This window comes from Geotrypetes seraphini, chromosome 3 (genome assembly GCF_902459505.1).
Source record: "Geotrypetes seraphini chromosome 3, aGeoSer1.1, whole genome shotgun sequence".
In the NCBI taxonomy this organism is placed as follows: domain Eukaryota; kingdom Metazoa; phylum Chordata; class Amphibia; order Gymnophiona; family Dermophiidae; genus Geotrypetes; species Geotrypetes seraphini.
The window spans coordinates 195,218,222-195,239,905 of NC_047086.1; the positions used below are offsets into that span (position 1 = coordinate 195,218,222).

The window sequence follows — 21,684 nt, forward strand, 5'->3', positions numbered from 1 at the left end:
TAATGTAATGAAATTGTATAAATTTAAGTGATACACTTGTTATGATGAAAAATGAATAAAAAAACTTAACAAAAGCACAGTGTAGAAAACAAAGACTGCAACAGTCCAGAAATAATGTAAAGAGCCAAAAAAAACAACTTAGGGGGTCTAAAGTCCACACCATTCAACAGATTTCAGGACAAGTCCAAACGCACAAAAATTTCTTACCGATTAAGACTGAATCCACAAGGTTCAACTGAACTCAGTTTCGGATATCATCCTTCCTCAGGAACCTGTTGTAATTCAGAAATTCATTCAAAAAAGCAAGGATGCTGAAATTTTAACCAGCGAGTATCAGCGTGAAAGGCAGTGGAGAGACAAACCCATACGCCTCACTTGTAGAGCAGGAAACAGGAACCGGAAAAATGTCACTACATAAAGCTAAATGAATCAAATAATAGTATTCCATTCAATAGCCTCATTTAAACCCAATGTATATATATAGTTCATTTCAAAAATCCAATATTGCTCCCGATATTGGATGAAGCTTGAAAAATTGCTAGGCAGTTTTTTTTTTTTATTTATAAATTTTTGCATTCTTACAATATTTGAATTGTACATATTATCTTCAATTAATACATGAAAAATTGTGATTACAAATAATTCATCTTATCACATAAAATATAACCCTCCCCTTTTTTCATTTCTTAATTCCACATAATATACATTCCCCTCCCCATTCTAATATAACTATTACTAATGTGCTATGAAATCTGATCATTGGAATAACGAGTCAATGGTTCCCAAATTTTCTTAAAATTATGAATATTTCCCTGTTGTAATGCTATTGTTTTTTTCATTTTGTATATATGACAGACTGAATTCCACCAAAATGTATAATTTAATTTAATTGCTAGGCAGTTTCAATAACAAACCATCTCAGTTGATTGAAAGTGTGCTGCATTTGGAGACAATGGGGGATCATGGGAGCTGTAGTCGTGGCTGTGGACAATCTACTTTTGTGTTCAATCAGATGGGTTTTAACCCATCTGAAAGTGCAGCCCACATAAATAAGTTGACACGGACAAATAATAATGTAGACCACCCAAGCAGTCATACAAGTTGTAGATTGTCTAAGAGTGTATGTCTTGCTTGTTCGAGGATTAGTCCAAGTAGTGCATGTTAAAGAAGTTTCACATACAATATACGAGCCACATGGTTGATGGCCCCCTCAAAGAACCCCCATCATCCTTTATTGGAGAACGTTTGTGATTTAACAAGTTGCCCAAGTTCTTGGTTCTTTTGTAAGCAATACAAGGACCCTGATTGAAAGATTCATGCATAGAAAGTATGTGCCAATGGTGACGAATGCTAGCAGAAACTGCAGCCAATCTGTCAGAGTCAGTCAAAACACACACTTGCTTCTCCAAAGGGGGAACACCACAAGGTTGCAAAAGAGCAGCCAGATTGGCATATAGAGCATAATATGCTTGGCGTATCGTTCAAGCAAGATAATTACATGCTTTAAATCTGGCTTTCAAAACCTCAGCCTCTTTCTTGTATTCTTGCACCGTAGAACATGTTCTACGAATACGTAGGAATTGACTGATTGGCAACGCTTGTTTTAAGCGAGTTGGATGATTGCTATCATATCTTAAATAGGTGTTTTTCTCAATCAATTTACAATAGACAGAGGATATCAAAACATTCTCCCTTTTCGTGATTCTGGTGTCCAAAAAGGTGACAGACTGGACACTAAAATCCATAGTAAATTTCAGATTAATATCTAGACTATCCAAGAGAGTCCGAGCCGGTTGAAGAGAGTCCGAGCCGGTCCAGATAAAAAGGATGTCATCAATAAATCTGGACCAGGCTCGGACTTGATGGAACCACTGGGAACTGTAAAGATACATCTCTTCAAATCGAGCCACATAAAGATTTGCCACACTAGGGGCCTTCGCAGTGTCCATGGCAACTTCATGTAACTGTAAATAGAAGTTTTCATATTGAAAAAAATTCTTAGTCAATACTAATTGGGCCAAAGACATCAAAAATTCCACCGAAATCCTATGAGAATGACAAGCTTTACTTAAAGCTACATGAGTAACTTCCAACGCCGCCTGCTGAGGAATATTGCTGTAAAGAGCTTCCAAGTCCATGGTCACCAAAATATCAGACGTTTGAAGATCTTGCACAGTCATGATAAGTGTCAAAATATGAGTGGTGTCTCTAACATAAGACTGCAGTCGACACTATAGGTTTTAGAAGAAAAAAAAAAAAATCAATGAATTTGGAAAGAGGCTCCAACACCGTGCCTCAGAGCAAAACTATAGGGCGACCAGGAGGGTTCACAATCTACTTGTGGACTTTGGACACTGTATAGACACTGGGAAGTCTTTCAGGTTCTTGTGTTAAAAATCTGGCTTCGCTCCTGGTGGTCTCTTTACAGTATTTCTGGACTGTGCAGTCTGATGTTTTATACACTGTGCTAGGCGCTGCCACAATTAATTCATGTTTTTTGTAAATTTTCACTGATTAATTTAGGCACTATTTATCTCACAGGGAAGACACCATGATGGTGAGGTGTGTGGTGACACACAGACTGCAGTATTGAATGTTTCTTCATTCACTTGACTATACAATCCTGCACTGAGGTCTTCCTTTCACTTAAATTAAAAAAAAAAAAAAGGTAATATTTATAATATTTACAATGATTGGGTAGTGCTGCTTAGTTTATTTAACATCTAAGTTATAGAACTAGTGTTTTCAGCTTTTATTCGTGTTCTATATCAACTTGGGTTTTGCAAACTGATAGTTCTTCCTGAAAGATCTGGTATAAAATAGCCAGTTGAAGTAAGGGATGCATCAGAATGCCTTCCTTGTAATACAAGGCTGTCACCACAACTACCACTTTGAAAATTGACTTTGGGACTGTGGCCAAACCAAAATAGGAGCACAAAATTGAAAGTGCTGTCCTAAAGGAAATAAATAAATGCCCAGACTACATTCCTCTCAGGGATCTGGAACCACTGCCTAGAGCTTAAAACATCTCCTCAAGGTGTCCGACAGACCCCCCACCTTCCAGGATGTACAACAGGGAGACTCTAGGAAGAGATCTATTAGTGGGTCCTTGAATTCCAAGGCATATCCGTTACAAATCTTGAGAACCAGCCAGTCTGTTATAATTTCTTTTTTTAATTTCTTTATTCAGTTTTGCATATTACAACAAGTGTATCAGAAAAATTCATATAATCTTATAAATATACAGTCTGTTGTAATTTCAGTCCACTTCTGGACACTCCATTAGGCAACTGTGGAGGGCAGACCCAACATCTTCATTGTGAATCTCTTGTCAGGGCAGTTGTGAGGGACAAAGCCTTGCCCCCTCTGGCCTCCAGAAAATGACCAAGCCCTCTGAAAGATATAGCCACACTGACCCCCAGTCATCCACCCCCGATAGTAATGGCGAGCTTCCTGGAACCTACATCAAGCTGAAGTCCTCCAGCCCAAGTCCTTTGGGGCTTTTCATCCCACAACCTGGGAACCTTGCCTCCCCAAAGCTTTCACCAATGAATCTAACTCCTCTCCAAAGAGCAAGCAGGCAGCAGCTTTAGGGAGTTCCCAGCAGCTTCGGCAGTAAGAGAAACACCATTTCCCTGTTGGCAGCTGAGGAAATCCCTGCATGGGCGGCGAAGGAAGCCCGGGCTTCCCCTTTGTTGGCTGCCGGCATGCGAGGCACTTGCAAAAGGGATCCCTGGATGCCGGCACTCAAAGCTGACAAGGATTCCCTTTTGTGACGGCCAGCATACCGCGAGCACAGGCTGGCCACATCAACCTCATGTCTGGAGAACAATGAGCACTTTTTCCCTTTAAAAGTGCTCATTGCACAATATGTGACCTAGCTAAGGAAAGAGTGCCGATTAACAATAAAAATCAATTACAGTCAATTGAAGGCTTCCTTTCAGACAGGCACTGCCTCAGGCTTTTTTTTTTTTTTATCTATCAGAACAGACTCCATTGGCTTTCTAAGCTATATGCCTTGCCAGTATCAGTGGCAAGGTTTACAGCTGAGGCACCTCTACAAAATTTGGGGGAAGTAGAGGAAATGGGGGGGAGGGACTCAACTCATGACTCATCAAGTGTGACACCCCTGAGGTTGGACAGACCCCCGAAAGGGTCCCCCAAGCTCAGTCCAGCACTAGATGGGTTCAACAAGGCCACTAAACATCTTCCAACAGGCCTACACTAACACAGGGAAGACTTGCAACAGCTTACCACACCTGCTTGGAGACTGAGAACAGACTGAATATATTAGGGGGAAGCCTAGCGACTCGTATTAAAGCCAAAAGGTTTTGTCTCAGTCTCTACCTGCTGGTCATGGTGAGCTATTATCCATCAGTGAACTGGGCCGTTCTGGAGAGTTGTTAAAGAAATCCAGTTTTTAGACTTTAAACAATGGCATTTAAGCTACTTCACCACCTTTTTTCCAGTGTGGGACCATTCTTGCAGTATGCACCCCAGTAACTTCATGGTTCATACCACAAGACTACCTCAAGTGCAGGGGTGGAAAAGAAAGGCGAGGAGAAAAAGCAAGGACTGGTTCATGGCACCATAACCCCTGGAGCCTACCCTGACCCCAGGCTTGGTTCAACATGCACACATCTGATTCCAGCAGAGCTGCAGTCTGATCCTCAACTAAAAAGGCATTTCAAATCTACCCCATTGAAGATGAGATTTAAATCTCTCCCATTTCTAAAATCAGAGCCCCAGATAGGGAAGAGACAGATACTTAAAACTGTACCTTTCCCAGCAGCCTGTAAATGGATGCCAGAATGTGTAGAGAAGCCATCGTCTGCTCTGTGTTCCGTACTTCTGGTATACATTCTTGATTCAGAAGTTTCTTCCAAAGAGCAAGGGCGTTATCCAAGCACTTCATGTGACCTAAAATTTGAAAGCCAGATATACCGATTAGCACTTGCTGGATCTCTAGTATAATCACTGCAAGGCTGAACAAACTCAAGTCTGAACTGTTGTATTTCCTATTAAGGAGGATAGATGTTTTATAGGCCATAAACCTTCTACAAAGGAACTAAGTCACCCATAAGCAAGTGCTTCCTCAATACTACAGAACAAGCTCTATTTCAGCAGAGCCTAGTTTCATGCAAAAAGCCAACAGAACAACAAGAAGTTTCAGAAGCAACCTTATCAAGTAAAACTTATTCAGACTACTGGTAGATTTATAGAGGGAACCAGTTTACTATAAAACTTATACGAGAAAGCTGTCAAATGCAGCCAGGCTGCAAGTATCTCTCTCACCAGACTCTGCAACCAGGTTGAAAGCAATCCCATCATACACAAAATTGTCATCCTGGAGTCTGTCTTCATAGTTTAAGTCATTTGGTTCAAATTCTTCCAAGGCCTTTTGCACTTGAATGCCTGTGCTCCCTACTTGCTCCTCCTGCTCTCTGCTCTGCAATGGGAAAACAACAAAAAGCAGAAAATATATATGTTACAGGTACAAGCAATGTCATTGAACCATTTAAAACAAAGCAGTCCATTAATAAGCATCTTAAACAACTTTCCCCTTTTCTTGCTTAAAGATTATTGTTGGCCTAGGACTATTTAAGTGATATCTTAATGACAGATTAAGTGAGTGTTCTTACTATGCTAGCATAAAAAGCAAGTTGTAGAATATTAAGTGAAACTTCCACAGAACACCCATCTCTGAAAGCAGCCAGCATCAGCTGGAAGATCAATGCCTTGTCCTGAAGAGATGAGTGAGCTGGGGAAGAAAAACTCCATTGGAATATCTTACCTGCTAGCATTCAAACTTGGGAAAGGTGAAACTTAGGCTTCAGTAGGTTATTTCATTGTCCTCCTCTTACTTTTTTTAGTTTAGTCTCCTGCTTTTTCAGCAAAGTCAGTTTAGGCAATAGTGAATCCTTTAGGGTCTCTATTAGGGTTTTATATAAAAAGTGTTTGTATTTTAGGTTGCATTTAAGAGAATAAGTTCAGATTAGGGCACAGATAGCAGTTGAAGAAAGGCTGTTTAGTGTTTAATTTTTACCCATCCTCCCCAGCTTCCACACCCCTCAAGGCTGATCTTTTGATTTATTTTTGCAAAGATTCAAAGCTTTAGGCATCACAGGTACTGCTTTTGACTGGTTTAAGTCATATTTCTCTAAAGCACAGTTACTTACCGTAACAGGTGTTATCCAGGGACAGCAGGCATATATTCTCACATGTGGGTGACGTCATCTACGGAGCCCCGATGCGGAAGCATTTTCAAGCAAACTTGATTGAAGATTTAAGTTTGCTTTGCTGCTCCACGCATGCGTGCCTTCCTGCTCCACTAGGGGGCGCATCCCCTCGTGGTCTCCAGTTCACTTAACTAGCAAAGAAGCCAACCTCGGGGAGGTGGGCGGGTTGTGAGAATATATGCCTGCTGTCCCTGGATAACACCTGTTACGGTAAGTAACTGTGCTTTATCCCAGGACAAGCAGGCATGATATTCTCACATGTGGGTGACCTCCAAGCTAACTGAAAAGGGGTGGAGGGAAGTTGGCAATTTAAGCAAATAGATTTCGCAAAACCGATTGGCCGAACCGGCCATCACTCCTGGACAGTGAGTCCAGACAGTAATGGGAGGTGAAAGTATGAACCGAAGACCACGTGGCAGCCTTGCAGATTTCCTCAATAGGTGTGGACCTGAGGAACGCTACGGAGACTGCCATTGCTCGGACCTTGTGTCCCATTACTCGACCATGCAGTGCGAGACCAGCCTGAGCGTAGCAGAAGGAGAAGCAATCGGCCAACCAGTTGGACAAGGTGCGCTTGGAGACTGGGTGACCTAACCGGTTTGGGTCGAAGGACAAAAACAATTGTGGGACTTTCCGGTGTGGTTGAGTGCGTTGGAGGTAGAAGGCCAACGCTCTCTTACAGTCAAGAGTGTGGAGCGCCACCTCTCCGGGATGAGAGTGGGGCTTGGGAAAAAACACAGGTAAGACAATGGACTGATTGAGATGAAAATCAGACACTACTTTAGGCAAGAACTTTGGATGAGTGCGGAGTACCACCTTGTCGTGATGGAATACCGTGAAGGGTGGGTCCGCCACAAGAGCTTGTAGCTCACTAACCCGCCGAGCGGAAGTGAGCGCAAGCAGGAAAATCACCTTCCAAGAGAGGAATTTTGGATGGCATTTGTCTAGGGGCTCAAATGGAGGTTTTATTAGTTGAGCCAGAACCACGTTAAGGTCCCAAACCACCGGAGGAGGTTTGAGAGGAGGGTGGACATTCAGAAGACCCTTCATGAAGCGAGAGACTAGGGGGTGGAGCGAGAGGGCTTTCCCTTCCAGGGGCTGATGGAAGGCTGCAATTGCACTGAGGTGTACTCGAATGGAGTTGGTCTTTAGGCCGGAGTGAGATAATTGAAGTAAATAGTCAAGGACCAGGGGGACGGGGACCGACACCGGGTCCTGGCTGTGAGAGGAGCACCAGGCTGAGAATCTGGTCCACTTTTGGGAGTAGCAGGTTCTCGTTGAGGTCTTTCTAGAGGCCTCCAATATCTCCTTGACTGATTGAGACACGGGGAGAGAAGTCAGGGGGAAAGAAACCAAGCATTCAGATGAAGAGATTGAAGATTGGGATGTAACAGCGAGCCCTGACCCTGTGATAGTAGAGAGGGAAACTGAGGCAGAGGCAGTGGATCTCTGACATTGAGTTGAAGTAGAAGGGAAAACCAAGGCAGCCGTGGCCAGCGAGGAGCAATCAGGATCAGGGTGGCTTGTACTGTTTTCAGGCGGACAAGCGTCCGCAGGATCAGAGGAAACGGCGGGAACGCATACAGGAACCTTCCCTCCCAGTCGAGGAGGAAGGCATCGGCCTCGAGCCGGTCCGGGGAGTACATCCGGGAGCAGAAGAGAGGCAGTTTGTGATTGTGGGGGGATGCGAACAGATCTATTTGAGGTGTCCCCCACTGTTTGAACACCTGTCGTAGGGTTTGAGAGTGCAGTGACCACTCGTGTGGCTGGAGGAGGCGGCTGAGTTTGTCCGCCAGACAGTTTTGTTCTCCTTGTATGTACACCGCTCGAAGGAAGGTGTTGTTGGAGATTGCCCATTTCCAGAGGCGCAGGGCTTCCCGACAGAGGGACCAAGACCCTGTTCCTCCTTGTTTGTTTACATAGTACATTGCTACCTGGTTGTCGGTTCGGATGAGGACCACCCGGTCGTGGAGCAGATGTTGAAAGGCTACAGCTGCGAGATAGATGGCCCGGAGCTCTAGCACGTTGATGTGACAGCGGCGGTCTTCCGCTGACCACATCCCCTGCGTGCTTAGGCTGTCCAGATGGGCTCCCCAAGCGTACTCTGACGAGTCCGTGGTGAGTACCTGCTGTGATGAAGGGCGACGAAGAGTAAACCTTTGGAAAGATTTGAAGAGTCGGCCCACCAGCGGAGCGATCTTTGCAAGGAAGGAGTCACTGTCACGGGACGGTCGATCGGGTCCCGGTCTTGACGCCTTTGAGAGGCCAGGGTCCATTGAGGGATTCTCAGATGGAGGCGGGCAAAGGGTGTGACATGGACGGTGGAGGCCATGTGGCCTAGGAGAGTCATCATCTGTCGAGCTGATACCGAGGTCAGCAGAGAAATCCTTCGACTCAGACTTACTAACGCCTCTAGGCGCGGAGGGGGGAGGAAGGAACGGAGGCGAACCGTATCCAGTGTGGCCCCGATGAACTGTAGGGACTGCGAGGGGCGTAGTTGGGATTTTGGGAAGTTTATTTCGAACCCCAGACTTTGTAGGTAGGTAATAGTCTGTTGGGTCGCTGAGATAACCCCTTCCCTGGACGGGGCTTTGATCAGCCAGTCGTCCAGGTAGGGGAATACCTGGAGGCCCTGGGAACGTAAGGTTGCTGCGACCACCACGAGGCACTTGGTGAAGACCCGAGGTGATGATGCTAGGCCGAAGGGGAGGACTCGGTATTGTAGGTGCCAGTCCCCTACCTGAAAACGCAAGAACTTGCGGTGCGCGGGGTGTACTGGGACTTGTGTGTACGCCTCCTTCAGATCGAGGGAGCAGAGCCAGTCGCCCTCGTCGATCAGGGGGTAGAGGGTCGGTAGGGAAAGCATCCGAAATTTTTCCCGTACTAGAAATTTGGTGAGGCGTCTCAAGTCTAGTATTGGGCGTAGGTCTCCCGTTTTTTTCGGTACCAGGAAGTAACGGGAGTAGAAGCCCTTCCCCCGTTGGTCGGGGGGAACCTCCTCCACTGCCCTGAGGTGAAGCAGGTCTCAAGCCTCGGAGAGGAGTAGGGGTAGCTGCGTCTGGTTGGGAGGGCAATTCCTTGGGGGGTTGTCTGGAGGAATGGCCCGAAAGTTGAGAAAGTATCCTGATGAGATCACGCCAAGGACCCATGCGTCCGATGTGACTTGTTCCCAGCGAGGGTAAAAGGCTTTGAGGCGGCCCCCGATGGGAAGGAGGCCTGGGACTATGGCGGAGGGGGCCTGCCCCCTTCCGCGAATCCCGTCAAAAGGACAGGGATGGTTTGGAAGTCGCAGGCGGTTGGGACTTGGGCATGGCCCAGTGGTGGGCTTGCGGACGCCTGGGTGGAGGCCGCGAAAAGGGAGGGATGGATTTTTGTGGGTAGCGGCGTGGAGGGGCCCTGAACGGCCTGGGCGCGGGCGGTTTAGGTTTTTGCCGGACGAGGGAGGCAAACGAGCGTTCGTGTTCGGAGAGGCGTTTTGTAGCCGCCTCGATCGTGTCATCGAACAGTTCTTTTCCCACGCAGGGTAGGTTAGCCAACCGGTCCTGTAAGTTGGGGTCCATGTCGACCAGGCACAGCCAAGCTAGTCAGCGCATGGTGATAGCAAAGGCTGCCTCTCTAGAGGAGAGTTCGAAGCCATCGTAGGCCGCGTGGAATAGATGGAGGCGCAGGTTGGAGAGGGACTCTAAAAGCAGGCCAAACGCTCCTTGGCGGGGGGCCGGTAGGTCAGTTTCAAAGGCTCTCAATAGTCCAATGAGGTGTTTGAGGTAGGATGTGAAGGTGAAAGTGTAGCTTTGCACCCTAGAGGCCATCATGGCATTTTGATATAGTCTCCTGCCGAACTTGTCTAGGGTTCGGCCTTCTCGGCCTGGGAGGACCGCGGCTGAGACCCGGGATGGGTGGGCCTTTGTCAAGGAGGATTCTACTAGCAGCGACTGGTGGGAGAGCTGTGGTTGTTCGAATCCCGTGTAGGGTACTGTGCGGTACTTGGCCTCCATTTTGGAGGGTACGGCTGTGACCATGTAGGGGGTCTCCAGGTTCCTGAAGAAGGCCTGTTGGAGTACCGGGTTAGGCGGTAAGCGGAGGGACTCTCTGGGTAGGGATGGCATATCCAGCTCTGCTAGGTATTCCTTGGAGTATCTGGAGTCGGACTGGAGGTCTAAGTCCAAAGCGTGGCCCATGTCCTGGACAAAGCGAGTGAAGGATGGGCAAGATGTTCCCGAGGTCCCGCGCGGGGTCGGTGAACGAGTCCTCCATCGGGTGGAGAAGGATGGGGAGGCTTCCCTCGAGTATTGAGGTTCCTGCTCCGATCCACGCTCCGAGACCGGGGAAGTACTGTGAAAGTGTTCCGGGGTCGTAGATCTTCGACGTCTCGAGGAGCCCCTCGGAGACGATGTCGGGGTTCGAGGTACCGATTGATGTCGAATCGGTGACCTCGACCCGGACTCCCTCGGTGAAAACCTGCGACCTCGGGTCGGAATCCCGGTCCGAGGGGGAGTTCGGAGGATGTGCGGGTTGGAGAGTGATAACTCAGCCACCCTTAGCGGTCCCGTACAAGGTGTAGGTGAACGGCCTCGTAGAGTGGGGGAACCCCGGGCCTTCTTAGAGGTACGGCGGTTCGAGGTTTCTTTCGTTTTAGCACGACGTTTTGCATCGCGGCGGTCTGTGGAGGGAGAGCACCTCGGGTGCCTCGGTGAGGAGTCAGAGGAGGATGGAATGCAGCGAAGCTTGCGTGCTTTTCTTCGAGGTGGCTCGACGCGAGGCTCAGGCTGGTCTGGCACATGCGGGGTCGAGTTCGAGGCCGAGGCCGGTTGCAAATGGGCCATTGCAGCGGACAGCTCCGACGAGATCATCGCTCGGAGTAGGTCCTGGAAAACGGGCACGGACAGCATCGAGGGCATGTCCACTGCCTCGGTGCACTCCACCGGGGGCGACCTCGTATCAGAGTATTCCCGTGTGGTGGAGGCACGGCCCGAAGGCTTGGAGGGCTTCGCCGGGGCTGTAAGCATGGGACTTCCACCATGCGTCGCCGGTGTCCCCAAGGCCGGTTTCTTTGCTGGTACAAAACCTGAAGAGGGAAGAGGGGACTTACCCGGAGCCGAGGTTTTCTGTTGTCCCGAGGGCTTCGGGTTCGAGTCTCGAGGCGATGCCGAGGTATTCGGGGCCGAGGTCAAGGTCGGGGCCAACCTCGAGGCCGAGGTAGAGGGTTGGTCCGGGGCGAAAAGATCCACCACGTGGGCTTTCCTTCGACGGAGGGCCCGGTTCTGGGAAGTAGCGCACTGGGGGCAGGAGTCGGTTGGATGAGTGGCCCCCAGGCAGAGGATGCACCGGCGATGCGGGTCTATGATGGAAAGAAGCCGCTCGCACCGGGAGCACTTTTTAAAGCCGGTCAAAGGCCGGGACATAGAATCGAAACTGGCCGCGGCTCGAATAGCCACGCAGCCACGGGGACCCGGAAGCCTCCGGGTCGGTGAAAAACGAAGCAGGAACAGTTGAAACAAGAAAAAACTCGCGTACAGCGACTAAATCGAGAAAAACAAGAAAAAATCGCGGTGCTAGAAGGCAGTTGGGGCAGAGCCTGAAAAAACACGACTTCTAGGCTCAGCGGAAAATTTTGAACTGGAGACCACGAGGGGATGCGCCCCCTAGTGGAGCAGGAAGGCACGCATGCGTGGAGCAGCAGAGCAAACTTAAATCTTCAATCAAGTTTGCTTGAAAATGCTTCCGCATCGGGGCTCCGTAGATGACGTCACCCACATGTGAGAATATCATGCCTGCTTGTCCTGGGATAACAGGCAATACCATGTTTATCTTTCAAACTTGGCATCAGAGTCCTACACACAGAACTTTGGGGTTCCACAAGGCTCCATTCTGTCCCCAATGTTGTTCAACCTTTTCCTTGCCCCTCTTCTGCTCAATCTATTGTATTTACAATTTTTGTTACGCTGATGATATTCAGCTTCTTCGTCCCATTCATATGCACAATGTGTTAGAAATACAGGAAATCAACCAAAAATTGAACCTTAGCAATAATTGGCTTTCTAAGAACTTACTATCCCTCAACAGCTAATATATCATCCACCATAACTTATCTAAGCAGGCCAAATCAGACCCTGCCGCTAAAGAAAAACCACTAGCCACCCCAGCTGTAGCAGTAAGGGAATCCCTAGTCTCCCCAGAGGTCTGCAACACCGAATTTGCCAGACTGCCGGCAGATGAGGAAACCCCAGCATGGGCATCACCACTGCCTCCCGCCATGTGATGCGCACGCCAACAGCCGAAGCCGGGTCCCCCTCGAAGTGGCCACAACATTTTGTGCACCTGACAGCTGCATCCACCACTCGGCACCCACATATCACACATTTGTGCTGCTTTTTTGAAGTGCTCAGAATGAATGCGCCAAAATCATACAAAAACAGCGGCCTCAGAACCACTGTATGCTTTTTTTATTTCTTGTGTTTCTTTGGGGGGGGGGTTTCTCACAGCTCACCAGCTATCTCAAGAGATCAGACACCACTGGCACTCTAAACTGTAGCCTGTGCCTAACAGGTGGCCTTTATCTGCCTTCAGGTTTCTATGCTACCCCTATGCAGAGCAGTCTTAAAGCCCACAACCCAGCCTGTTTTTTTAAGATTTCCACAATGAATATGTATGAGATCTACTAACCTGCAATGGAAATATTGAACGCAAATAGGTCTCATGTATATTTATTGTGGAATCTTGAAAAACCAGGCTGGGTTGTGCTATTGAGGACTGGATTTGAAGACCCCTGCTCTAGCACAAATGGAGTACAGAGTAATGTACTAAACTGGAGCTTCGTAAGGTTGAACTGTTTTTCCAGTCCTCCAAAGACTTCATTTTAACTATTTTTGCAGTATAGATACTGTATACAGAACATCTCAAAAGTCCTGGTAAGGATAAAATATGGAACATGCAAACATTATCCTATTCCCATCTGATCACATAAGAGTCTAAAAGGAGATTAGGTTCTTACTTTGCTAATATTTTTTCTAGAAGATAGGCGAGTCATTTTGGACAGCAGGGTATTCTTCCCATGCTTGCAAGTCAAGAAGTAGGAATCCACTCTAGCTTTTCTACTCTTCCTCCTTCTACCTGAGAGCTCTGGGGCCCCCTTCAATTTGTATCAAAGCAGGCGATAGCCCTATAGAAGGAGAGGTACGGGTAGACTCCCCGAAATACAGTAAAACCTTGGTTTGCGAGCATTATTTATTTCTAAAATTTCTTAACCACCTATAACTAAGTGGTTTACAGCGTAAAACATTCACAGTAATTCAAAGAACATACAACGATACTTTCAGTACACATATTTAACCCACTAAAAATAGCAGGGAATTATAGTAGGATTTTTCTGAAAACTCATAGAAAAGCAAATTTCCCACCAAAAGAAATAATGGAACTTCCACAATCCAAAAACTTTAATACAAAATACAGTATGTACTCGTATTGCAAGACCTTGCTTGTTTAGAACAGTCACTACACTCCTGCAGTGTGAGAGTGTGAGTGAGAGACCATCAGCTCAGTTGTGATGTGTGTATACTATATATACTTGCTCGTATATAAAGTTAAAATTTAATAAAACGTTTTGCTTGTCTTGCAAACACTTGCATACCAAGTTACTTCCAATCCAAGATTTTAGTGTACAGTGCTATTCTGCTCTGAAAGTACAACAAACATCTTAAACACTGCAATGGAACAATCCAAACTTTGGAATAACCATACAAATCAAACATTTGTGAAGAGTTCAAACATTCCCCCAATGTACTATAGCAATACATTATATTTCTTAAAGAATCTTGATAGCTGACTGACATAAAAATCTCAGCTTTGACTTGAATTGTCAGATTGAAAGAGCAATGCAGGCAGGGAAATAACAGACAGGGTGGAGCTCCAGAATGACATTTATCTACTAGAAAAGATATTAGCAAGGTAAGAGCCTAATCTTATTCTAGTTCAATAGATGTGTCATTATGGACAACAGGGATATACAAAAGCAGTCTCAGAATCTAGGATGGAATCTCTGTGCCTACAGTAACACTAAGGACCTCCCATGCTGCCACATCCATGCTAAAGAACTTTGAAAACATTTGCAGTATGGACCAGGTCGCTGCCCTACAAATCTCCTTGGGTGAACACACAAGCTTCCATTCATGAAGCTGCACCCTTCTTCTCAAATGTACTTCCAAGAAGAGCAGAGAATGTTTGCCACAGGCAATATATATATGCTGGCCAACATGGCCATTGAAATCCATCATGAACAGGTGGCCTAAAACGCCGGTCTACCACCTCTAGCCAGACTGGTGAGTACAAAGAGATGGTTAAACACTTGAAACTCATTGGTATCCTCTAGATAACATAGGAGGACTCTCCTTGCATCCAGCTTTATTAGAGTCTGATCCCTTTTTCTTTGACCTTGTGGTCAAGAATGCTAATAATCTTACTTCTTGATTGACATGACCTGCTGAAACGGCCTTTGACAAAAAGGACAAGACAGTGCATAGGTTAACTCCTGCCTTCGCGATCTTGAGAAAGGGTTCCCTGCATGACAGTGCCTGTAGCTCAGAGATTCTTCTCACTGCTGTAATAGCCATGAGAACAATCTTGATGATCAGGTCCATCACTAATGCCTCTTGAATAGGCTCGCATGGTGCCTGGGCGAGACCATGCAGAATCACATTAAGGTTGCATGATGGAAATGGCTGCTTTACCGCTAGTTTGAGCCTTAGCCAGATTTCTAAAAGGGGTGTTGGATGAGAAGTCAGGGGAGCATTCTGTTCGAGCTCCAAGCATGAGAGCCCCATCACTTGGAAAAGCAAGTAGCACCAAGATTGGAGCACTAAACAGAACCACCTTTTCTGTTGTGCTGAAAAGGTCTCCCTTCCATAGCGAAGCAGAGACCATCGCAGGCTTCTTGGCTCTAAGGAGAGTAGCAATGACTACCTCCGAGTAACCTTTGCACTCTAATACTCATGAGCCATGCCGTAAGATCAAAGCAATCCAGATCTTAACATAATAGCCTTACTGGATCAGAATGGTCCATCTAGCCCAGTAGCCTGTCTTCACTGTGGCCATTACAGGTCATTAGTACCTGACAAAACCCAAATAGTAGCAACATTCCATGCTATCGATCCAGGGCAAGCAGTGGCTTCCCCCACGACTGTCTCAATAACAGACTATGGACTTATCTCCAGGAAATTGTTCAAACATCTTAATACCAGCTAAATTAACTGCTCTTACCACAACCTCTGTCAACACATTCCAGAGCTTAACTATTCTCAGAGTAAAAAAATATTTCCTCCTATTGGTTTTAGGAGTAATATAGAATACTGATGGATACTTGGAAAACATTGCGTTATGTCAGTAATTTAACACCTAACCCAATATATAAATCAACAAATCAATCTATATGGCTAAACTCCAAGATTCAAATTGGCAGATTTAAAATTGTATGGAAGCATTGGATTATTGCAGGTATACAGACTTTAAATGATGTTATTTCAAATGGTAAACTGCTTGATTTTTCACAGTTGCAACATAAATATGGTCTTAATAAATCACAAAGCTTTAAATGGTTGCAACTGAAGCAAGCTATTCAGGAAGGGTTCCCTGAATGGAAAAATCTTAATCAGTATAGTCTGGAATTCTTATACTTTCAGGCGGATTCTTGGGACACCAGTCCGCACAGTGGTATAAATTAATATCTGGATTTATGAATAACAAACCAGACTGGTCTTAGAGACATTTGGAACATTGAGATTAAGCATCAAATTTCTGCATCTCAATGGCCACGAATTTGGTCTTGGAGAATGAGATGTACAGTGTCTCATCTATGAGACAAACTTGGTTCTTTTTGTTACATAGAGCATTTTGGATTCCAGTTAGATTATAAAAGTTGGATAGCTCTAAGTCTAATAGATGCTGGCATTGTAATCTGGAAGCAGGGACTCTGGATCATTTAATATTCTATTGTCCCTGAATCAGGGCCTTTTAGATATCAATTTGGTCTCAAATTAATTGTTTATTAGAAAATAATGTAGCATTATCATGTGATACAATTCTATTTGGTACATCAATGAGAATAAAAAGTCAAATTTCATCAAGTAATAAACTTTTATTGATTATGACAGGAGACGCCATACAATATATCACCAGGAATTGGAGAAATTATAGTAGACTTATACTTTCTGGTAGAACTCATTGTGCCACATTTACAAAATGGAAAGAATAATTGCCATACAAAAAGGAAATTATAATAATTTTAAAAAGATCTGGGGGGCAATTAACAACTTATTGCAATGAATAGATGCCATTTTCCATTAAAAGTACATTTATAATATCGGGGAGGGGGGGTGGTATAAAGTTGTATTTAGATAAGAATGTAATATTTATATGAAATTTATGATTATAATATTTGTGGGTGGGTGGGGAGGGAATAAATTTATGTATTTAAAATAATAATAGAAAGAAATTCAAGTGATGTGTATAAATTTATTATGAATCACACATCCAATATTTGGCAAATATCTTTCTCTATTTATATGAGAAACTAAATAATTCACCATCTATTTACTATATCCTCTTTATAGTTTCAAGTTTCAAGTTTAATCTTTATTTGATAAATCGCTTATAACAATATCTAAGCGATGTACAATATAAAAACCATCAGATTGTGGTAATACATTTAGATTACAAAAGTCAATTAAAAGACAGACAATATTAGACTAACAAAAAGGGGTGGGAAGAAAGGGAAAAAGTTACAATTTTGTTTTAAAATAGAAATTAACATCAAAAGGGAAGCACATTGGGTAGTAATATATTATCAAGGAGTTTCTTTAACATCAACGATCTTCCAAAGTCTTCTGATATATTATGATTTACTTGAAAATTATATTGTGTTTTGTTTCTAAATCTTTATTCATTTTTAAATCAAATCAACAAGTGCACAAAAATATATCAAAGTAATTCCAATATAGCACTGTAATATCTAACACATAAAAACTGATAGTGTAAGATCCCCACCCACCCTTCATCACATTCTCAACAAAATGGAATATACTATTTTATACAATATATAACATATCTTATTGAATTACACACCAAATCCACCCTCCCCCTTGTGTGCTAAATAGAACTAAGAAAGAAAAGAAAAGGAAAATAAAAGAATTGATGCCTATTAATCACAATATTTTTCCAATGGCCCCCATATCTTTGCTCTTTCCATCTTAAAAATATGGCATAACGAATTCCACCAGAATGTATAATTAAGATTCTTGTAATTTTTCCAATTATTGGTTATATGTTGAATGGCAACCCCTGTCATAACTAATAAAAGTTTATTATGTGACGATTTGACTCTTCTTCCTCATAGCCATTCCAAATAAAACAGTATCATAGGAAAGCGCAACATGGTTTTCCAATAAAGAGTTTACTTGAGTCCAGATTGAATTCCAAAATAACTTGATGAAGGGACAATAATAAAGTAGATGATCTAATGTCCCTGGTTTCAGATTACAGTGCCAGCATTTATTGAACTTAGAGCTATCTAATTTTTGTAAACGAACAGGGGTCTAAAACGCTCTATGCAACAAAAAGAACCAAGTTTGCCTCATAGATGCTGACACTGTAGATCTCATCCTCCAAGACCAAATTCGTGGCCATTGAGATGCAGAAATCTGATGCTTAATCTCAATGCTCCAAATGTCTAAGACCACATTTTGTTTTTTTTATTCAAGTATCCAGATAATTTATACCACAATGCGGCTTGATGTCCTAGGAAGTCTGCTTGGAAGCATAGGAACTCCAGACTATATTGATTGTTAAGATTCTTCCATTCAGGGAACCCCACCTGAATAGCCAGCTTCAAATGAAACCATTTAAAACCTTGAGATTTAAGACCAAATCTATGTTGCAATTGTGAAAATTCAAGCAGTTTACCATCTGAAATATCATTCAGAGTTCGAATGCCTGCTATAATCCAGTTCTTCAAAAGGACATTGCTTTATCCCAGGACAAGCAGGCAGGTATTCTCACTAGTGGGTGACCTCCAAGCTAACCCAAATGGGATGGTGGGAGAGTTGGCAACTTAGGAGAACAAATTCTGTAACACTGTTTGGCCAAACTGTCCATCCCGTCTGGAGAAGGTATCCAGACAATAGTGCAAGGTGAAGGTATGAACCGAGGACCAAGTGGCAGCCTTACAAATCTCCTCAATCGGAGTCGATCTGAGGAAAGCTACAGAGGCTGCCATTGCTCTGACCTTATGGGCTGTGACTTTACGGTGAAGGGGTAATCCAGCCTGGGCATAGCAGAAAGAGATACAAGCCACCATCCAGTTGGAGATGATGCACTTAGAGATAGGGCGTCCCAACTTGTTCGGATTGAAGGAGATGAAAAGTTGAGGAGCAGTTCTGTGAGGCTTGGTGCGTTCCAAGTAGAACGCCAAAGCACGCTTACAGTCCAGAGTGTGAAGAGCTGATTCCCCAGGATGAGAATGCAGCTTCGGAAAAAACACAGGAAGAACAATGGATTGATTCAGATGAAATTCCGAGACCACCTTGGGGAGGAATTTGGGGTGAGTGCGCAGGACCACCTTGTCATGATGAAACACTGTAAAGGGCGGATCCACAACCAATGCTTGAAGTTCACTCACTCGGCGAGCAGAAGTGAGGCCAATGAGAAGCACCACTTTCCAAGTGAGAAATTTCAGAGGAGTCTTGTTAAGAGGTTCAAATGGAGGCTTCATAAGTTGAGAAAAAACAACATTGAGGTCCCAAACCACTGGGGCGGTTTGAGGGGAGGATTGACATGGAAAAGTCCTTTCATGAACCTGGAAACCACAGGATGTGCAGAAAGAGGTTTCTCTTGAAGAGGCTAGTGGAAAGCAGCAATTGCACTAAGATGGACTCTGATCGATGTAGATTTGAGGCCAGATTGAGACAGGTGCAAAAGATAGTCCAAAACAGAGGACTAGGGGGCATGTTGAGGCTCCTTGTGATGAGAAACACACCATGTAGAGAATCTAGTCCATTTCTGGGAATAGCATAATCTAGTAGCAGGCCTCCTTGAAGCTTCCAAAACATCCCGCACAGCTGGTGAAAACTGAAGGGGAGTTACACTGAGAGGAACCAAGCTGTCAGGTGTAACGACTGTAGGTTGGGATGAAGCAGAGATCCCTGATGCTGCGTAAGCAGAGATGGAAACAGTTGGTAGAAGGAAAGGCTCCTTGCTGCTGAGTTGCAGAAGCAGGGAGTACCAAGGTTGCCTGGGCCACCGAGGAGCAATCAAAATCATGGTGGCCCGGTCAGACTTGAGCTTGACCAGAGTCTTTTGAATGAGAGGAAACGGAGGAAATGCATCCAGAAAGATTCCCCCAGTCCAGAAGAAAAGCATCTGCCTCGAGACGATGAGGATTGTAGATCCTGGAGCAGAACTGAGGCAATCTGAAGTTGTGGGGAGCTGCAAAGAGGTCTATCTGCGGCGTTTCCCATAGGGAGAAGATATGATGAAGGGGCGTGGAATGGAGAGTCCATTCGTGAGGTTGGAGAAGACGACTCAAGTTGTCCGACAAGGCATTGTCTGCCCCCTGAATGAAGACAGCTTTGAGGAAGGTGTTGTGGCAAATCGCTCAATCCCAAACTTTCAGAGCTTCCTGCCTCCTTGCTTGTTGACATAATACATGGCGACCTGATTGTCCGTGCGAATGAGGACCACCATGTCGTGAAGCAGATGCTGAAAAGCAGTGAGAGCATTGAAAATCGCCCTGAGCTCCAGGAGATTGATATGGCACAGACGATTCGCACTCGTACAATAGCCCTGGGTGCTGAGACCATCCAGATGAGCCCCCCAAGCATAGTTCGAGGAATCGGTCGTGAGGACTTTCTGATGGGGAGGCCTGTGAAACAGCAAACCTCTGGAAAGATTGGAACAGAGCATCCACCAGCGAAGCGACTGCAGCAGAGCAGGAGTGACCTAAATGTGGCGAGTCAGAGGGTCGGAGATCTGCAACCATTGAGATGCCAGGGTCCACTGAGGAATCCGCAGGTGAAGTCTGGCAAAAGGAGTCACGTGAACTGTAGAAGCCATGTGGCCCAGGAGCACCATATGTGTCTCGCCGAGATGGACGGGCGAGAAGAGACAGAGTAACAAAGATGAAGAAGAGCCGCCAGGTGTTGAGGAGGAAGGAACGCTCTGAGTTGAATAGTATCCAGAACAGCTCCGATGAAGGGAAGAGTCTGGGAAGGTTGAAGATGGGATTTGGGAAAGTTGATCTCGAATCCCAGACTATGCAGAAACCAGATCGTCCTCTGAGTGGCCTGGACGACACCCTGAGATGTGGAATCCTTGATGAGCCAGTTGTCGAGGTAGGGAAACACCTGCAGACCATGGTTCCTGAGTGCTGCGGCCACCACAACCAGGCACTTGGTGAAGACTCTGAGAGACGAAGCTAGGCCGAAAGGAAGCACTCTGTACTGAAGATGAAGGTGTCCCACCCGAAATCTGAGTTATTGACGGGAGGCCGGATGGATGGGAATATGAGTGTAGGCCTCCTTGAGATCCAGGGAGCATAACCAGTCGTTCTGCTTGAGGAGGGGATAGAGAGAAGCCAGGGTCAGCATGCGAAACTTCTCCCTGACCAGGAACTTGTTGAGCACCCTGAGGTCCAAAATAGGACGCAGATCGCCCATCTTCTTCGGAACAAGGAAGTACCGGGAGTAAAAACCCTTGTTCTGTTGGTCCACAGGGACCGGCTCGACAGCACAAAGCCGGAGCAAAGCCTGAGCTTCCCGAAGAAGAAGGGCAGTCTGGGTTAAGTTGGAAGGATACTCTCTTGGAGGATGTTCCTGAGGAACTTGATGGAACTGAAGAGATTATCCCTCTTTTACGATGGAAAGGACCCAGAGGTTGGTGGTAATAGTCGTCCATCAATGGTAAAAATGATGGAGACAACCTCCGATGGGAAAAAGCGGGGAGGGCAGAACGATGGAGGTTATGATCCCTACAAGACAGTCAAAAAGGCTGGGGAGCCTTGGGGATAGCAGAAGATTGAGGCTTTTGTTTGGGCTTCTACTGGTGCTGCCTCTTCACAGGCGTGTGGATGGTGGGGGCCTGCTTCGGCGGGTAGCGCCTCTGATAAATCATAGGCGGACGAGACTGACGAGAGATAGCAGGCTTGGGCTTCTGGCGGAGAATAGATTGAAAAGATTTATGTTTGGACAGCTTGTCCGTCGCCGCCTCAATGGACTCGTCAAAAAGGTCCGCTCCTGCACAGGGAATGTTTGCTAGTCTGTCCTGGAGATTCGGGTCCATATCAATGGTCCGAAGCCACGCCAAGCGTCTCATGGCCACCGAACAAGCAGCAGCTCTGGCCGAGAGTTCAAAAGCGTCGTAAGACGATTGCATCACCTGCAGGCGGAGTTGGGACAACGACGCC

At 45.5% G+C, this 21,684-nt stretch overlaps 1 protein-coding gene across 3 annotated transcripts in view; it reads right to left on the bottom strand.

Moving 5' to 3' along the window:
* The window catches only part of ESPL1 (extra spindle pole bodies like 1, separase), a 370,011-nt gene that overhangs the window by 279,651 nt on the left and 68,676 nt on the right, over positions 1-21,684 (bottom strand). For all 3 annotated transcript variants that reach the window (XM_033938043.1, XM_033938045.1, XM_033938044.1), the window contains exons 10-11: positions 5,296-5,449; positions 4,781-4,920 (exon numbers count right to left, since the gene is read on the bottom strand). In XM_033938043.1, coding sequence (XP_033793934.1) covers positions 4,781-4,920; positions 5,296-5,449 — 294 coding nt within the window. The remainder of the gene's footprint in view (positions 1-4,780; positions 4,921-5,295; positions 5,450-21,684) is intronic.